General features: G+C 41.9%; 3 protein-coding genes across 3 annotated transcripts in view; 2 read left to right on the forward strand and 1 right to left on the reverse strand.

The window, feature by feature from the left end:
* Positions 1 to 20286, reverse strand: part of LOC133268311 (protein zyg-11 homolog B) — a 306890-nt gene that overhangs the window by 127248 nt on the left and 159356 nt on the right. The gene's annotated exons all lie outside the window — the stretch shown is intronic.
* MAGOH (mago homolog, exon junction complex subunit) lies at positions 9310 to 11284 on the forward strand. The gene is made up of 5 exons (XM_061451233.1): positions 9310 to 9465; positions 9600 to 9658; positions 9984 to 10094; positions 10473 to 10555; positions 11137 to 11284. The coding sequence occupies exons 1-5, from the start codon at positions 9378 to 9380 to the stop codon at positions 11234 to 11236; spliced, it is 441 nt and encodes a 146-aa protein (XP_061307217.1). The 5' UTR covers positions 9310 to 9377; the 3' UTR covers positions 11237 to 11284.
* On the forward strand, positions 12545 to 19839 carry CZIB (CXXC motif containing zinc binding protein). Its single transcript, XM_061451220.1, has 8 exons — positions 12545 to 12636; positions 12718 to 12801; positions 13409 to 13465; positions 14397 to 14478; positions 14988 to 15019; positions 15454 to 15531; positions 18699 to 18764; positions 19598 to 19839. The coding sequence occupies exons 1-8, from the start codon at positions 12631 to 12633 to the stop codon at positions 19673 to 19675; spliced, it is 483 nt and encodes a 160-aa protein (XP_061307204.1). The 5' UTR covers positions 12545 to 12630; the 3' UTR covers positions 19676 to 19839.

Genomic DNA, 20286 nt, shown 5'->3' on the forward strand with positions numbered 1-20286 from the left:
ACACACTAGAGAGCTCTCGGTTTGCTGGATGTGCTGCCTACGGCTGACGGCCCATTCCTGCAGGGGTTTTGATAGCTTTCTGTTCTAGCAGACTTTTCTGACTCTGTAAGGGCTGCAAGTGAGCCAGCTGCACTAACACCTGGGGAATGTATATCCTTCCTCCTACCATCTTACAAGATAACTACCAAGATACAGAGGAATGTAACTTAAAGAACGGAAGTCTATTTAATCTGCATTGGACATTTTAATTGTTATTACTTTATCAAAGACTTAATTTTCCGTCGTGGTCCTCAAGGCAGATTACAGAGAAATATTCTTACCTCTCTGCAGACCTCTGAAGAAATTGGGTGGAAATGGGGGAGAAGGCAAAAGAGAAAAGATTAAAGTGAGAAAAGAGAGGAAGAGGACAGCAGAAACACTGTCAGCTTCAATTCCATGATGCAAATACATCTCCTCTAGACTGTTCAGTGTTTTAACCAACTTGCTTTGTACTTTGAACTACATTTAAAACTAAAGAGGACTTGAATTGTGGTCACTTTACATTAAGAACAGAAAAAGCCACCCTTCTGGTGAAAAAAAAAAACAAAGATTTAATTGTTACTCAGTTTGTAAAATGCTCAAGACTGGCATCATGAATTTATTTGTGTCCATCATCTTTACAGATGCCATTATTACCCTTCTGCGTCAAAAGCAATAAAAAGGCCTCTGAAACAGTAACAAATCTGTTTGCAGATTTGCTCCATCAAAAAGCTTCTCAATAAGAGCTAAAGTGTTACCCTACAAAATATCATTATACTAGTAATAGTAAAACAGGTCTGTTTTGGTTTGTGTCTCTGTGATTCCAGTTAGTATTTTCTGAGTATAGAGGGAGAATGTGAAGGTCTGAGGAGACAGAACACTTTCGGTTGGGGTTTCTGAATTTTTGGGTTTGGTTTTGTTTAACTACTACCAGTCTTACCAAGCTCCAAACTGGTTCCTTCCTCCCAGGTGCTTTCACACCGCAGAGGCCTGGTTCGATCTGTTCTAGAAATCAGGAGCAGAGTATTAAGAAATCAAAAATACAAGGAAATAGATCGAGTTGTTAGAAAGGTTTTCAGTTCTTAGAGCAGCTTCATGTTGAGAAGTTAGAGGTCAATGAAACAATAAGAATGCCAGTACTCGGTCACTGTCTTCTACTGACACTTCATTTTGAGACACCTAATGTAATTAACTTCCCTAAAGAAAGATACTAGAGTGTCCAAGCTCTTGCACAGTGAACAAAACACACCCACACAAATCCATGTGAATCTAATGGTTTATAAGGCTGGCACAGCAAAGACATCCAAGTTTCAAAAACCCAAATAAATCAAAGATACAATCATATGCAAGCACTTCTGCTACAATGGACTGCAGGACAAAGTACCTAGTTGGAGCTGGATTGACTTGGGACAGGTGAAGTTAGGTGGAAAAAAAGAAGAGAAAAAATGCAGGAAAAAAATTCACTTCAGCTTCAGCAGCAGTAATGCAGTTTTAATGGACCATGGAATATCAGGTACCCACTAAGATGATGACCTTTTCTCCAGGACTGAAATAACAAAGCCATAGAACACAAATGGTGATAAACCAACTTCAAATTTACAAAATCAATTTACGTGAGAATAAAAGAACAAAAGACATGACCTTTTCTTTACTATTAAATAAACCAAATCCATTCTACTGAAGTCTTCCTTTTGAACAGAAGTTATTTCCTGACCTTTCTTATTCCATTGCAGGATGCAAAGTGACTGGGCAAGCATTTAAGCTCTTCTGTTCTTCCTAAATCAGAGGCATGTGCCACCATAGGAAGGAAAATGTGCACACTTTCCTAACCTCAACATAGGCTGGTACTGGAATGCAACTGGGTATTTGGGTTAGGGGCCCAGAAGCCAAAAGCAATGAAGACTGGGATATGACTGGCCATCCAAACGAGCCCTGTATCCCCTCAGGCTCCTACAGCAAACAAGTATCAGTTCATGGTGTGTGCAATGAAGATCATTAAAAGTGAGTTATGGTGATGGGATATTGTATCTATTATGTCAACACTGAGATATTGTACCTAATACTGTGATTCTCCCCCTCTACTCTCCTCTCCTGAGACCTCACCAGCAGCACTGCATTTGGCTCCTGGGGCCTCCAACACAAGACAGACATGGACCTACTCGAGCATGTCCAGAGGAGGCCATGAAGATGCTGCGAGGGCTGGAGCAGCTCTGCTCTGGAACCAGGCTGAGAGAGCTGGGCTGGTTCAGCCTGAAGAAGAGAAGGCTCCTGAAGGGGAGACCTGAGAGCAGCTCCAGTGCCTAAAGGGGCTGCAGGAAACCCGGAGAAGGGATTTTAAACAGGGCCTGTAGTGACAAGGGGGAATGGCTTTAAACTGAGAGAGGGGAAACTGAGATTAGATATAAGGAAGAAGTTCTTCCCTGTGAGGGTGCTGAGGCGCTGGCACAGGGTGCCCAGAGAAGCTGTGGCTGCCCCATCCCTGGCAGTGTTCAAGGCCAGGTTGGATGGGGCTTGGAGCAGCCTGTGTCCCTGCCTCTGGCAGGGGTTGGAACTGAATGAGCTTTAAGGTCCCTTCCTACCCAAACCACTCTGGGATTCTGTGAAATCACCCTTTCTGTGGTTTTATCACGAGATGAGGTTTTGATCCTATACTGGATTCTCTACACAAACTGTTTTTAATAAACAGCATGGAATCAAAATGTAATGTAAATTAACAACAATTACATAATTAATGTAATGACAGTCCAAACATCATTTTACCTGTGATTTTTCTCTTGTGGAGGCAGTGCCCAAATAAGGCTCAACAGATGGATGTTGCTGACTGGGATAACTGCAAAATAGGTTTATTCACTGAAAATAGAAATGTGTTATTATTTTCAATCCTTTTAATCCCAAGAGCCATCTGTGGGCAAGATACTTTATTTGATGTAGAAAAAAACATATGCATATGCACTTGCATATGTGGAAATATATAAATATACATTAACTCACTAAGCTGCCATCCACCACTGTTAAACCACTGCCAATAAGGTACTGCTTATGCACCATCCCCCTGGCTTCACTGGATAGACTTACAGTAATCCTGACTGACTGGAATCAAGAATAATTTTCTGAGAGAAAGAAAACACTTTATTATGAGATCTACACCCAGAGAAGTAACTCCCTCGCTTCTGGAAGGGGATTAGTTTGTTACAGTCAGTGTCATCATTTTCATCTCGGATTGGGTTTCCATCCTCCCATTTTCTTTTTCATCACTGAAAAATTGCCAATGACATGAAAGAGAAGCAATCTGATGGCTCCTAGGGGCAGGAGAACAGTTATGCACAACAAAATGGACTCTTCAAATAGATGACCAAGAACTCTTTGAGCTTAGCGAAAGCAGACAGGGGAACAGCAGGACTGAGAATTGTATCTCCTAGCTATGAAATAATAGTGCTCAAAACCCAGAATCTGAAATTACTGATCTGAAAACCCAGAATCTGAAATGACTGCATGTCCCCACGCAGTATGGAAGGGACAGCCTTTTGCCAAAAAAACATAGAGAATAAACACTGGTATACTTACAGCTGAAGAATAACGAGCTTTAGAGAGTGATAATGCACAAGAGGGCCTGTGATACTGATAGTTTCAGGGCCTATCTATTGCTTCTAAGAGCTATAAGACCCCTGAACAAAAGTCACAGGGTACTGTGAAAGGGTACAACTACTGATAAAGCAGTTATATTCTGGGTAAAAAAAAGAGGAAAAAGGTTGCCATGGCAACCGTGAAGGAATTCAGCACATCACCTGCACACAGAGCCCTTGCAGGGCTCTCTTCAAAGTTGAAGGTTTGCCTACTTCTTGCTAGAGATTCCTAAGGATTATACAAAGGTTTTACAAACAAGGTACTTTAACTACATAAAGGGAAAGCAACGTATTTTTTTGACATAAGCTTTTAAATGTCTGTAGAGACTGGAAAATGCAGGGGGACAAATAAGGCCTGGAAGACTTCTGTGAGAAGGCAGCACATGCCAGAGATCTCTACCTCTTTGCTAATGAAGCCATATGTTTGGATTTCCTGACCTACTAAACTGGTTTCCTTCTCTACAGAATAAGGGGAAAGCAAAGAACTGAATATTGGAATCAAACACATTGGAAAAACAAGAGGTGTTTAAAAGGAGATGACAAACGTGAAAAAATACATGAAAAAACAGAAGTATGCAGAAACACAGGTTAAAATGTTAGAAAGAAAATTCAATTCAGGTTCTTGTCAAAGCCTAACAGAGAACATGAGGTCCACTCAGAGAGCGCAAGCACGTCTCTAAAGGTAAAATTCAAGTTTCTGTTATGTATGCACTGCTCTGGGTCTCTCATCTCTGTAGAGCCTGTGAAATTCTGGTGTGTCAAAAGGGTCTGTCTCATGATCAAAACTTGCCTTCGGTAAACCATTTCAACTGAAAGAAAAATAGCACAATGTTTATTGAAGCCAAAACCAGGCCACATGGAAGCAAGCAAGAGCAGCCCAGGTCTGAAGTATCATCTTGAGCAGCTCAACACAACTAAGATGTCCTTTCAAATGACATGGACCAGAACCTGGACATTCCAGTTAAAGAGGTAAAACACTGACCACTCCTTTGATTATTTCCACAAACATACGGAACTACTGTGGACATAACCCACCCCTATGGAAAGGTCATTGGCTAAAGGTTAGATAAATACCTTTGCCCCCTACCACTTGAGCTCCCTTCAACCAGTTTGGCTTATGTGTTTAATCAAAATCAGCTTCCACAGAAATACATTCATAGATCACAGCACTTGGTGAACTTCTGAATGAAGAGCTTGAAACACACAGCGATATAAGATACCCCCTTCTTATTTACTAGCACCACTTTGGGGGAACTAATTAGAGGACAACTCACAAAGGCTAGTTTCAGTCAAGATGTGCCAGATTCTTTCTGCATCTCAGGAAAAAACACTGAAGACAAGCTTCCTCATGTCAGCCCTTAGAAACCTCTGTTATTTGAAGTGAGAATTAACATACATCTATTTTTAAATAAGAGCAAATTGAAGCCACATCTCTACCATGGGGAAAAGAAAAAAAAAAAAGGTAAATAATACTTATTTTCTTAAATTATTTGTGGAAATAAACCACAACAAGGTGGATTCACCTGTATAACCCCCATGTTACTCTGTAAGCAGTTCTAAGACACCAGCTACACATCAACTTCTAGCATTGCCAAACCAACCAGGTTAGAGCCAAACAGACTCGTATGTGGGCTGACTTTTCAAATGAGAAAGTAAATTACATTATAAACTTGCATTTGCCACAAAAAAATAGAAAAAAGCAGCAAATTAAAACCAATCCAAGTCAAAAGCTTCATTAAAATCCACAAAAAGATTCACATGAGAGAGCTGATTTGTTTGAGTGCAGGAGACGAACATGGCAACTATGACAGTCCCTTCCAGTCCTGTTTGCTATTAATTTCCATTAATCTTTCTCCATTTCAGACTCTCACCCACACATCTGAGCCTATGCTGGGCTTAAGACTCTCCTAATACAGATGTCAGTCCACCACATTTTTATTTACTTAGTCATCTTCAGCCAGTATTGTCTTGTAAGCAAGGATGTGCCTTGGCAAAGAATGTCTTTCAGTCAAGAGCTGGCAACAGCAGGGAAAACCTCACCTCAGAGAGTAATAAAGTTATTTTACCTGGCACCAAAACAGCAGATGTTACTTCCTCCAGAGCTGTATTTTTTAACCAAGTAGCTAAAACTTATCCATATCACAAAATCAAGGTACAAACCGGAATGTCTTTTCTAAATAGCATATGGTCTGAACATAGAAACCCACTGTCAATTTGTCTCTAACAGCCACACCAGACTGCTGACTCAGCTATATGTGCCTACTAATTACTTTTCACACAATGCAGAGACATAGGAATTAAGAGTCTGCAAAACTAGAATTGCTCTTCCCAGCAATTAAAGAAGTCACACAGGTGTAACAGTGATCTACATGCAAAGTCAAGATCCGCAGCATGGAACGCATTAAATGCTATCAAATACATTTTAAAGAAACATTTTATGAATTTATTAACTTCCAAATAGTATATTGTCTTAATTTAGTCTGCAAAAGTAGTTTATTTGATAAGGGAATCAGTAAGAATTAAAGCCTCTGTAGATACAAGGAAAAGCAATTGCATAAAGTTCTGCATATTTAGAACACAGTTACAGGCATGGAAAGTATCAGAAAAGAACCTGACTTACTTGGGATCTATGAAAACAGTTCTGTCACCCAGTTCTCCAAGGTGTTCAATGTTTCTTGTGAAGAAACCAGCAGAAATGCAACTATTGCAACACCAGAAGCAGCTTTTCAGAAAAATACAAACAAGTCCTAAATCTTGCAACCTTAGAACTAAGTTAAATTAGGGATCCAAAGTAGGTTGATTTATTAAGAGCTTTCTGCCAGCTTTTACTAACAAACAACAAATAGGGATATTCAGAGCATGGTTATCTGATTTCTACCATTTTCCCAAGTCCCAGAGATACCTGCTCCCCACAGGTCATAAGACAAAATAATGTGAATTTTGCTCTTCTTAGAACAAGAAGAAGTAAAAAACCTTATAAAGCAGTATCAGTATCCGGTTTTGATATGCACATTGTTACGTTATAGTCCTATCATATCTAAAATAACAATGCTAAAAATGTGTATTTATACAGCTATTTCCTTCAGAGACAGAGCAATTACTGTTTGTATATGCTTGTAAGCAGAAGGAAGATAACTACAGCCCACACTTTTCTGTCTTTCACACAGCCTCAAGCCAGTGCACTCAAGCATGGCATGCCGTTTGAATATACATGCGTCAAGATAACCCAAACAGCACTGTGGAAGCAATACACTACCTATTGTAATGCTATCAAACATGACATTTCTTTTAAGAAGACAAAAAAACCTAATGCACACAAAGTAAAAAAAACATTTTTATCTCACCCATAATATGCATTCTCTGTAAAACATGTTAGAATTACTATATAGAACTCGGAAACTGTTGACACCTCCTAGATGTAGGCTTTCAGAGTAACTCATACTCCACTTTGCTCTTCCTTCCAACACAGTAATTGAAACAACGATGCATTAAGCACTGATATTCCTGAAAGGGCTTCTAAAACAATTTAGATAATTACAATAGAGTCATTCTCTCACAAAAAAAAAAAAACAAAACTCTGAACTTGAAGTCAAAGCAGACAGTACTTAAGAGGAACATGCAAAGCTTATATTCGGTATTACCTTCAGATTGAACAACCAAGTTCATATAATAAACAGGGTAACAGTTCCACTAAAAATCCTTCATTCTGGTATAAACATTATGGTTTTTAGGCTCATGTTTTAATTTCTTTGCACTACCTGTAAATGTTAAGAAAGCAATTGGTTAGTGGTTTCTGTACAGTAGGACCCTCCTACTGAAAAGTCAACGTACAGGTATTTTATAGAATAGAAATTCATAAAGAATGTGGAATGCAACTGTGTAGATTCAAGCATCACAAATGCAGTGAGTATTGCCGTTATTATTAGTTTTATATGCTCTACTCCATCATTTAGCTGAGTTGGACATATTTAGTTTTCAATCTTTATTCATAAACAGATTTCTCCAGACTACTAAGCATTGTCCCTCAATATCCTCCAATTCCCTTGCGAACAGAATGTAAGAAAAGCTGTCTTACATAGGCAGCAGAGAAGGAGCTTGACCTACTACCACATGGTAAATGGCACCAGCAGTCCATTATCTGTTCAAGGGTGAGCTTTAAATATTTCACCTCCCTCTACCTGTCTTTTTATTTTCTTCTCTCACTCTTGGTGAGTCTGTAATAAATTGTTCCCCGTGTGTGCCCAGTGAATAGTGTCTTTAGGTCCAAGCAAAAAGTAATTTCAAGATAAACAAGACAAAAATGAATTTTTTCCTCCATTATTTTAACTCAATGAAGTCCTAAAATATATCCAAAGTAGCTATTTAACCCTGATTTATAAGCGCCTACATTTAAACATTCCTGTTTTTCCAGAAAATTACTGTTTTGCCTCTCACTGCAATGATTTATATTAAAAGAAATGAATCACCAAGCTCAACACGTTTTGACTGTACTAGTGAAAGCTCAGAGCTCCTACATAGCCAGAAGAGGAAAGTAGATCACAAAACATACAGTGCTGCTGAAAAACAAACTGCAACCAAATCTGACCTATCAATAGGGGATTTAGTCAGTTTATGTATGCATTATGTCCTGACATGGACACCTAGGGCTTCCCTCCATGCAGAATTACCTGAGATAAGAAGGCTTATTTCATTATTTACACAATGCCATACAAAAGACATTATTATTGCCATGGACAGATTAGAACTGGAAGCAGTTCAGCTATTTCCACTGTAACAGTAAATATTGCCAGATTTAACCTTGCTGTAACTCTAAAGCACACAGTGAGCTTCATCAGCGCTGCACTAACGGCCTACACCTGGGATGCGACACAGCACCACCTGAATGAAATCAAATTCATCAGTGTAAAACCCATTTTCAACACTACCACAGCACTAAGTGTCCTCCCCCGTTCTCTCAATAAAGTGTCCCTTCTAGCAATCAGCATAAGAAATACTCTATTCCAAGTGTTTCAGTAGGGAGCAATTACAACAGGGCATGTCTCCAGCTATTTCCTTTCTCTCAGCAGCTCCCCAAAGAGCAAAAAAAGCAGATATTACCACCAGCTCATTTTCTCTCACCCTTCCAGCCCCTGCTGATGAAGGTAACTCAACAAACCAGTACCAGTGAGAAGCAAGCTCAGGAGTGCACTGGCTGCATGGGCACAAAACCAAGCCAAGGAACAGCTCGGACCGAACGGTGTGGTCCTGACAGACACACCAACACTTGAGGGGACTTCGGCCTGTTCCATTTCAGCGATGGTACCCAAGCCATCGCCACCACACGGGAAAGGTGATAACCAAGCACCAGGCTCGCTTTTTCCTGTCAAACACCGCAAATACTAACGACAAGAAAACAGCTTTGCAGCAAGCACCCCATGGAGCCACCTGCCCAAGGCTTTGCCCTGGGGAAGGTGGGCAGCGTAGGGGTGTGTGTGTGAGAGATGACGCCCCTCACCTGCACCGCTTCGTGTCGCTGGGGACCCGGCCATGCCCGGGCCGTCCCGGTGGAGGCCCAGTCCTTCTCCCACCGCCCGCCGACAGGGGAAGGGACCCGGGCACGGCTGTTGCTACCGGCGACCGCCAGGGGGCGAACACAACCTCGCTGCGGTCGGCGCTGTAGACACGTTCCACCGCCCCGCCCGCCGTGACGCGGTTACCGCGCGCCGGCGCGGTGCATGCCGGTGCGGTGGCGGGACCATGGCGAGCGATTTCTACCTACGGTACTACGTGGGGCACAAGGGCAAGTTCGGCCATGAGTTCCTTGAGTTTGAGTTCCGGCCCGACGGTGAGCGGCGGGAGGCACCGGGAGGGAGCGGGGCGGGGCGGAGGGGCAGGTCTTCCCGCTGCCGGGAGGACGCCGGGCCGGGCCCGGCCGGTGCCCGCCTGGCGCTGCATTAATGTCCGCACTGTGTTCGGCAGGGAAGCTGCGCTACGCCAACAACAGCAACTACAAGAACGATGTCATGATCCGAAAGGAGGTGAGGAGAGGCGGCCGCCGCTGGGAAAGAGACGTGGGGTGCGGGAGAGGGGGTGCGCGCCTCGGCCGGGCCTAGAGCGGGTGTTTTGTGGGCAGTCGGTAACGCGAGGCACTTGTGTGGTGCTGTCAGCATCACAGAATGGTTTGGGTTGAAGGGACCTTAAAGCTCATCCAGTTCCAACCCCTGCCACGGGCAGGGGCACCTTCCACTAGAGCAGGTTGCTCCAAGCCACATCCAGCCTGGCCTTGAACGCTGCCAGGTTTGCGTGAGTGGAGCAGCCAGGACAGCGCCTGGGTTGGTTTTCCATGTTGGGATGTTGTTTCAGGCTTACGTGCATAAGAGCGTGATGGAGGAGCTGAAGAGAATAATCGACGACAGCGAGATCACAAAAGAAGATGATGCTCTGTGGCCTCCTCCTGACAGAGTTGGTCGACAGGTCAGTGTGTGGTGGTGTAGTAATTGCTGCTTTAATTTATATATGTTGGCTCATTAGAAGTATAGTGGAATTTCATCCTCAAGTCAGTATTATTTCTAGCCAAGAGGGAAACAAAAGCTATTTTAAAACCCAAGCCATTCCTAAACAGCAGTTTTGATAGGGTTTATTTAATTTATACTATTTATTTTAATTTATTCTCTTTAACCTTATTTATTTATTAGAGTCACAGATCTGGTGCATTCCAGACCTTTGTAATAAAAATGGAAAAGCCATCATCTCAGTACTTACGTATTTCTGTAACTAATACCATAAAGCAGTAGTTCCTATAATCTTTATATATAATCATTCCTATAATCTGTATATTCTTATAATTTTTAGGAGCTTGAAATAGTGATCGGCGATGAGCACATCTCCTTTACTACATCAAAAATCGGTTCGCTCATCGATGTAAATCAATCCAAGTATGTACCCTGCTTTTTTATGTTGCTGTTCTTGTACTGTAACAGTTCATAACAGAACTTGCTGATTTACTAGGTACTTGTATTTTGTATTGGTCAAAGTACAAATCAGTTCCTGGGATCACAAGTGCTCTGTGTCCCAGCGTAATGTACCAGATGCTTTTCGGTGGTGGCACTCCAGGCTGTATTTTCACTCACAGAGCAGCTAACCTCACTGGAGGAACCCCTGTTAGATGCATTCAGAGTGTGAACTGTTGTTGGCCTGTCCATACCAAGGTGTCTGGGAGACCCAAGACGTCTGTATTTCACCTAAGCTGAAAAGATTGGTTATCATGGTTTTTAAATCCAGAGTGATGTTGCTGCTTACTTTTGTGATTAAAAAATGATCATTTTGTTAAGACTTGCAAACTTGGAGTACACAATATTTATCAATCAATGTAGAATGCAACAAATCGTTACTATCTGAAATGACCTCTGAAAAATTTCCCTGTAAGTTTTGGGTTTTGTTTTTTAATAGATCAGTTCTATAAACTGCTCTCTTGAAACATCAATCTAACTTTTATTTTCTTCATTGTGCACTGCAGGGATCCAGAAGGCTTGCGAGTGTTCTACTACCTGGTCCAGGACCTGAAGTGTCTAGTCTTCAGTCTTATTGGACTGCACTTCAAGATTAAGCCAATTTAAATCAATCAAGCTGAAGTTTGTATCGCAGTGTCTGTACGGGGGGTGGGAGGGAGGGATGCTCATATTTTTGGCTGAAGTTTTTATGTTAGATTTTTTTCTTTTTTTTTTTTTTTTTACGAACTGTCAGTGTTTTAATAAAATGGTGAGGTCTGTATTTTTAATTTATAAGTTCTGGTGAGAAACTGAGTTCATAACATTTCTTTTGTCGTGGTGCATTCAGGATATGTTGATTCACTCATCAGACAAAGCTGTATTTTGCTTCTTTATCTATGCACCAGTAGAAAAATGGAATTAAGCCTGGCTCTGTGAAATGAAACTTCTGCCAGCTGTCAAGATAAACTTTTGTTACTATCCCAAGGAGGATATTCTGTTAGCCAGCTCAAACATGGAAAACAGCTGAAGCCCTGACTCTGCATAACTGGTTATAGCAAAGACGTGTCAATTTTATAACAACCTGCCGCTATGATTAGGTTGCCTAGAGAAGTTAGGTTGCCCAGAGAAGCTGTGGCTGCCCCATCCCTGGCAGTGTTCATGGTCTGGCTGGATTGGGCTTGGAACAACCTGGTCTAGTGGAAGGTGTCCCTGGAACCAGATGGGCTTTACATTTTCTTCCACCCAACCCGTTCTATGATTACCCATCTACCTTCAGAGAAATAGGCAACAGGCCACCCAGGCATCATCCAGGATCTTCACTTGTAAGTTGCAATTATGAAAATGAACATTAAAAGCAATGAAGAATTTATTCAATGAAGTTCTAGACTAACGGATCATAGAATAGTTTGGGTTAGAAGGGACCTTCAGAGCACATTTAGTCCAACCCTTCTGCAATGAACAGGGACATCTTCACAGAAACATGGAATAGTCGGGGTTGCTTGCTTAGAAACACATCCATTCAGACCCATTGTGCTGAATTAAGAGACTTGGAGGACCCAGCTTTAAAGCGGCAATGTTTGTAAAGCCCTGTAGGAGATCCCGGGGTGCTCCCCGCAGCAGCTCTGTCAAACCGCACCCCTGCTTCCCCCAGCAGCAGACACTGCTCCCTCCCCACATGCCAGCCCCGCTTCCCCACAGACACCGCCCCGCCTTCACCCCCCAAGCCAGCCGTGCGGCCCGCACCAGGCCGCGCCGGAGGACGCCATCTTGACTGAGGGCAGCTTCGGCTTCCCGTCGGCTTCAGCCGGCAGAGAGCACCGTGAGCCGGCCGCCAGCTTGGCTGAGGGCACAAGCGCAACGGGGTGGAGGTGGGGGGGAAAAACCCCAAACCAACTCAAAACACGCAGGAGCAGCTCTGAAACCCGCAGGTGCTCCCGCGAGAGGGTTGAGGGGGAGCCGTCAGGGCAGGACCGGACAGTGCGGCGGCCCCGTGAGCCCGGTGCCGGGCTCGCTGCGAGGCCATGGGGGTAGGTAGGAGCCGCGGCCGGGCCGAGCCAGGCCAAGCGGAGCGGGGCTGACCGGGTCTCTCCCTGCCTCTTGCCTTGCAGAGGATCGGGCTGCAGCTGCGCGCCACGCTGGAGAACATCACCCGGCTGCGGGCAGAGGGGGAGGACTTCCGATGGTACCTCAAGGTGCGGGGGGCGGCGGTGCCCGGCCTTCGGGAGCGGGGAGGCACCATCCGCTGTGTGAGGAGTGCTGGGAGTGTCCAGCGGGGCCATGGGGTGGAGGCCTGTGGTGGGGGATCACAGCACTCAGCTTAAAGAGTGATGTGGTTGTTGCCTCACAGGGCAAGCAGGCTGCTGCAGGAGCAACGAATGTGATGGACTAAGTGTATAGATAGCATAGTGTGACCAAGTTGCTCATTTAGTACATGCGTGACGTTATCCATTACTCTCGAGTACTAAAAAGTCTGAAGTTCAGATGTTGCTCAGTGCCGTCATTGGTAATCCATTGGCAGGTAACCCACGTGAATGGCAAGACGTGCTACTCCCGGCTTTCATTTCGTGGCCATCCTTTGTAACGCGTTTTCCACCAAGGGGTAGTTCCTCTGTAATGGGCATACCTGTCAGGTTGAGTCAGCTCATGGGCCTGTCGGGATAGACAGACACTGATCGCTGCCTCTGGCTCCTCTCAGCTGGGAAAAAGCAGGGATTGTGAATCTGGAGGGCTCACATCATCTGCTTCAGGCTTTTAATCCCTGATTATTGACAGCTTTAAATTGTCTGATTCATTTTCCAGCTGAAATGTGGGAACTGTGGTGAAGTTTCTGAGAAGTGGCAGTATCTGCGGTTGATGGTACGTTCCCCTGTTGTAACCTGCAGCAGAACAAAAATGAGAAACACAAGCTCCCTCTTGCATACAAGGATATCTGCATCAGGCATGTCATGACTTGCACGTTGGATGAAATACAGTGGTTTAATAGCTGTACATATTGAGGAAATGCTGTCATGTTCCATATTAAAAAACAGTATTTGGGTGGTGAGGCAGTGGAATGGGTTGCCCAGGGAGGTTGTGAATGCTCCATCCCTGGCGGTGTTCAAGGCCAAATTGGACGAAGCCTTGGGTGACATGGTTTAGTGGGAGGTGTCCCTGCCCATGGCAGGGGGGTTGGAACTGGATGATCTTAAGGTCCTTTCCAACTCTAACTATTCTATGATTCTATTCTATGACTGTTAATTGAAATATGCCATTGGGACGGCAGCTGTTGGTGACAAAAGCAGTTACTGCTTTGAAAAAGCCACCTTTCTGTAAAAATACCACAAGCTTTGGATTGGTATCAGAATAAGGTTGTGCCTGTAGCATATTTCTCTGATGTGGATAGAAACTTTTGGGGGAACTTGAGGTAATTCAAGTCAAGTTAAAGCATGCTAAATTAGCATCTGGAAATTGGAAAGGCATGATAAATTTTGTCAGTGGTAAAAGAAGGAATATTCTTGGGAATAATCATCCCTTTTGGTTGCATACTACTGAATGGTAAGAATGTATTTCAAGGAATTACCGGAACATGCCTTTATTGGACAAGACATTATTCACTATTTTAAGTCAAGAACAGAGCTATTCTTTGATCATCACAGCTTTCTGAGTTATAGACATCTAGTCTATAAAGCTTTCTCATTGCAATACTGTTAAAAAATTAAAGACCACTGCTGTAAAAGTTGCTTTACCTTTGCAGAGGATTCTGCCAGAGTGCGGTTAAAAATGATGTCTCTGTTGTCATGGTTTTTAGGACAGTGCTCCCCTGAAAGGAGGCAGAGGAAGTGCCACTATGGTGCAGAAATGCAAGCTGTGCTCCAGGGAGAACTCCATCGGTATGTGCTTAGGAATTTAAGAGGCATCATCCATTTTATGCTTTTTCTCCTAGGTTTATTTTTTAGTCCCCATATTTTGCTTGATGCTGTTAGTAAAGAGCACTCACCAGGGATTTTTTTCTGTGTACACTGGTGCTTGAGTTCATGACACGAACATACTTGTCATTGTGCACATGAAGGAGACAGCACGGCCTCCTGGTGCGTTCAGGTTTCTGCATGAACAAAACTCCTGTCCCTAATGGCATTTTATAAAAGCATGCTTTTTTTTTAATTTTTTTTTTTTTGCATTAAATCATTACAAATGGTGTAATGTCAGCTCCTCAGGAGAAGTGAGAAAAACTGAATTGCACCTTTTGAGGGCCAACTGCAGGAACTGCTTGGTTACCCTGTTTCTTCTACTGTGTCTACTGAAATTTGTCTGCGAGAAGCAGCTGGTGCTTGGTTTGTGCTGAATAAAGCTGAAGACATAATGCCACTCACTTTTACACTTCTGATTATTTTTTTTTTAGATATTTTAAGTCAGACAATCAAGCCTTACAATGTAAGTTTGTTTTCTCTTTTACATAACAAGATAAATAAGCATTAATAATATTTTGAGGTTTTCTTTGTCATCACATTCCTCTTTCAGGAACACAAAAAGGTGGTGTTTTCGCCTGACAGAAAATTGTCTTGTGTAGATTCCTGCACACAGGCTCAAGTGTAGAATAATTTGATATCTGTCATAAGCAAAACATAAAATTATATCACTCAAATGAGAGGTGATCATACGGTGTCCCTGTTAGTTTCCTTCCGAAGGCTTCCTTGTGGCAGACTAAGAAATTTTAGTTAATTGCCACTTACTAAATGAGCCCTAGGGGGTTGCTGTCACTTGGGACATCACAGTTGATAATACTGCCTTTAAAGCAGTTCATTTGTAGACTAATGCTTGCCACTCTCTATTAGACAAAAACTAACAGTATTCTGACTCAATTACAGGCTGAAGACAGTGAGAAATTCAAAACAATAGTGGAGTTTGAATGCCGAGGTCTGGAACCAGTTGATTTTCAACCACAGGTGAGTTCTTATTCCTACAGGTTCTAGAGTATTAAACACACTATTTGAAATTGTACTGCTCTTCCTGGAATGTTCTACATTCTCCCCAGTTTCCCATCCCCTCCGCAGTTCTTTCGTTGTCATCATTTGTCTTCAGAACCCAACCCACAAGGAGCTAACACCAACAACTCTATTACTCTTTGTGCCAGTAAACTGTAAAATTAAACACACTTTGGAGGCGTGTTCAAATTGCTGTATGGGTGACTCAGTGCTGCTCAGATGAATTCATTTGCAAGGTCTTAATTACTCAGGTTATGGCAAAAGAGAGTCTTTCCCAAAGTGGAATTGCTAGAGTGCACAATTAGAATGCCATTCAGGACAGTGCCACTTTGCTTCTTGGTATGGTCACAGAGTAAATGAATTCAGGTTGTGAACAGTGTTCAGTATATGGCTTCTAGAAAATTCCAGATTTCCTTTGAGATCACCAAAGCCATAGGAAATCACTATTGGCATTTTTCCATTTGAAACTTGGTCAAAGACTGAGGATCTGTGGCAGTTAAGACTCTTGGAAAACACACCTCAAGCTTGGAGTTGAAGGACTTCTTCAGGGCCAAGCCAAGTCTTCAGTGATTCATTTGCTTATGCATAGTCATGCTGGATGCAAGTTAATGCCACACTATATTTAACCTATTATTCCAGTCGGATTAGGTGTATATAGACTGACAAATATAAACCTGTCTTACCCTTCCCTCAGATGTGACACTGTGCTAAGAAATAGACCAAAAAAGCTGATCCTACAGCAAATTCAGTATAAATAAATCACCACTGCAGTGTGCTGCAGGAAGTCTTTATCTGTCTGTATGTCTGCCTATTTGTCTATCTATCTGTACAAATGAAGTCCATCTTTTTGAGAAACAGAATGGTTATTAGTTTATTCCTGTGGAAAGCTTTGCAGGCAGACTTTGGAACTTGCACTTCCAAGAAAAATCTATGGGAAGATCACAAAATGTAGGAGATGCTTACAGCTTGCATCCTAGCTGTGAGTTTTATCTGCTGAACAAAGACTTCACAGATGTAACAAAGCTTTTAATATTCTCAAAGTTTGGCCTGTGCACTCTGTTGGAGAGTACACTTGCATCCGTGAGTGCATATTTCAGTGAATTTTCTGATGCCTAATGAGTAAATATATCAGACTTCTGCAGTTCCAAACAATTCTGTAAGCTGCTTTATATTTGACATGATCCAAGTCAGCCTGGCATCATCTCCACAGTCTGGATCTGGCTTTTGATCAGTACCAAACATAGCATATGGCCAAAAAATACAGCATTACTCTACTTTTTTTTTTGTTTTTTTGATAGACATAATAGCACCATACCCTGAAGTCAATTTAGAGCAGTTCAGTGCTTGCCTGTCTTACTTATAGTTGTTTTCTCAAAAAAATCATTTGAGTCTGAAAAAGTATTCTTTGATTCTCTGCTATAAAACCTCTTTTCCTACCTAGCAGCAGCAGCAACAAATTCAAACTAGGTACTTGTGTGTTCTAGTAATGGGCAAGAGCAGTTTTCCCCCTCCAGTTACTTCTCATTCTTGTTCAGTGTGCTTAGGTAGATACATCTACTGCATATCTGATATATAATGTTTTACTTAAGGATAGTTCAGCTCCTTCTTGTCTTTGTCCCTCAAGTGAATGCTTTAATTAAAAATGGAGGTTTCTTTATAAAATTTCTCTTAAACCTTCTAAAGCTTCTTTGCTTCATGACACAACCAATAGTTTCATTGGTAGCAGAACTGTGACAATTCAATGTGTGGTAAAGTCAACAGGCATTTTTGCTTCTTCGGTGTGTGTGTTTATGCTTTAGCTGTTGGTTCTTTGCCAGACATGTCCCAGCTCCCATCTGCAGAGATTAAACAAGTCTCTGCTCTGACGCCAGAGCTGTAAAAAATGCAAGTCCCACTGAGTGTCTGGTACAGAAGCCTGTAATTCCAGTCACATGGCCTCTCATTCCTTGGAGGGCTGGTGCCTATCTCCAGGTAGCAAAGGAAGGGCTTCTTTTATTTTGCTATTGTTTGTTCTGTACTGCAGGTCTGCATTTTTGTCCCATGATCTTCCTCTCACCCCTAGCAGTTCCCTTGAGAAGGGCTTCTGACAATTACAGAAAGGGCATATACACACTGTGCCTTGCAGGTAGCTCTCCCGTTAGTCTTGCTGCACTCCATGGTTTATTTAACTCCCAAGTGCTTAACCTTCCATTCAAATCCCAAAATGTTTTAAAATCATGTGGCTTGCTTCACACATTCTTGCACAGTTAAATGTCTGACGGGCACTAATGGGGATTTATTAGAAATGCAAGTGTAGGTCCCTTGCAGAAAACCAGGAAGAAGCTGCCTTTACTTTTTAGCCACTGCTGAATAAAACCCTTCAGTTAGAAACAGCAATGTAAGAAACCTTCCTGGATGCTACAGAGGTGGCTGAGATTTGTAAATTTACTTTTAAAACTAATAAAACTTCATTTACAGCTTGGTAACTGAACCCTAAAATGAGAGAGCTGTTCCTATAGAAGGTAAACCAGAACACCTCATTCTCGCACTGTACCCCACTGATAGGCTATTTCCTTCTAATACTAGCCTTTCCTTCAACCCTTTAAAAACAGCAACAGTAACAACAGTGAAGAACTCTTCCCTTGGAAATGATTGTTTGGTGTATTTATCTGTTAATTCATGCAGCTGATCGTCCTCTTGCTAGTCACTTTTGTACCTAAATCCAATACAAGCTGCTCCTTCTGTAGTGTGTGATTCTGACAGTATTTAAGGCAAAACTATTAACTCTCTTCCACAGTTTTTTCCTATTGTTTTCTTGCAGTGTAAGTTTCTTACGAAGCTGTTTTGTACATAATGTATATGGATTCTGAACACAAAGCTATAAGTACTTGGACGCTGCTATATAAACTTAGAAACTCAGATTTAACATTATTTGGAATACCTGAAAATACCTTTTTTAGCAGGAAAAATTGTTTCTCAATTCACAAGCAGGGTCACAACCTTAAACAGGAAAGAGCTTGACCATTTTTTATACCTAATTTAAAAGAAATACAAGAAAAGTTTGTGCTGAATTACTTTCTTTGAACAGTGCTCGTATGTATTATTTTCTTGGTACAACTTGTTCTTAACTTACTGTCAATTGTTTGCAGGCAGGGTTTGCTGCTGAAGGTGCAGAATCTGGCACACCTTTCAATGACATAAACTTGCTAGAAAAGGTATGTTGTCTTTGTTTCATTAGTAAATCTAATTATCCAACCTTCTTTCCCTAAGTCATTAGTCCAAAATACATAACCCTGCACATGCAAGAGACTAGTTTTGCTCTTTCATGTAGGCATAGAAAGGTCGTATCTGGGCAGAAAAACTAAACCAACTATGAACCAGCATTACTAAAGGTGTCATTTTAGAAGTACTCATTTGATAGCAGAGCAGATGACAGGTAGAAATGCAACTTCTAAGTCACTTTGGAGTTCCAGAGAGCAAATACCTGGAATTAGAAACACCTAAATGGCTGGGATTATTCAGTGTGGTGAACTGATTTTTGTAGGAAGATGCCTGCACTTCTTCCTATGCACAGAGATATTAAAAAAGTAATATAAAGACACTGTCCTTCAAAGCTCAGGATAATGACTCCAGCATTGCAAATCTTCCTTGGCTGTGAGCAGGAATCTCAAGGTCAAATCTGTTCCTTGGTATCCTACTTGGCAGGGATCTGCTTGTCTGCTTACCCGCCTGACTGGGGTATTGTAAATGATAGATAATCCTTTCATCTGCCATGGTTGCTGTCATGTCCACTAAGGGCTGTGGACTACATATGAAAAAGAAAAAAGTCATTGTTAAAACCACTGAGACTGAAGCTCATTTAATTTCAGGTCAGTGCTTCAGGTTCTCTCAGCTTTCAGAACTCAGTTTAGTGACTGCACAATGCTTTTGACAAATCTAAGACCCAAATTTTGAGTAAGGTTTAGTTTCAGTTTGATTTTCACTCTGTTTTAGACACAACTGCATTCTGTCCTCTGTGACTAATACTGTGAAATCTTGTTTCTTACAGGATTGGAATGACTATGATGAAAAGACAAAGGAATCTGTTGGGATCTATGAAGTTACCCATAAATTTGTAAAATGCTGAAGCTCATACCCCACTAAATCCTGACATGCTTATTGATGAAGGAGCTCTAACCATTTGAGATGCAATTTCCTTGCAGTTACTTTTCACATGGCTGTACTTCAGGAATGGAAACCTAAGTTGTACATCCTGTCCCCAGCATGCCCTAATAAAATATTTTCCACAGAGCACATTAAGATGGCCTCCGTGCAAACTGAAAATAGTATATATGCTTGACTGAACTATGCCATTTTGCTAATGGGGAATATATATGGTTTTGGGGAGTATATATATTGTTGTGGTGTACTGGAACTTAGCTACAGTATCAACAGTAACTACTTAGACAAATCAGTTTTTGAAGTACCCATATATGAGTCTCTAATATAAGCAAATAAGGCCTTTTAATCCCCAACTCCTATCATAAAGAAATATCTGAGTATTAATAAAGGGACTGTGTTAAATTTTGAAGGGAAAAGATACATCTTTAGTAGCTTTCTGCCAGTTCAAGAAAAGACACTGAGGTAAATTTACTGAGAACTGCTATTAGCATTTACACATAGCTGTTAGTCTTCTGAAAATCAAGCTATGTTATTAAGTAAACCTCACTCATTTCTAGTTGAAGACAGACTTTTGAC

The sequence above is a fragment of the Pezoporus flaviventris genome, unplaced genomic scaffold, assembly GCF_033815535.1.
Source record: "Pezoporus flaviventris isolate CSIRO_AGI_PZ_B2104156 unplaced genomic scaffold, CSIRO_AGI_Pfla_v1 ptg000013l, whole genome shotgun sequence".
NCBI lineage: Eukaryota > Metazoa > Chordata > Aves > Psittaciformes > Psittacidae > Pezoporus > Pezoporus flaviventris.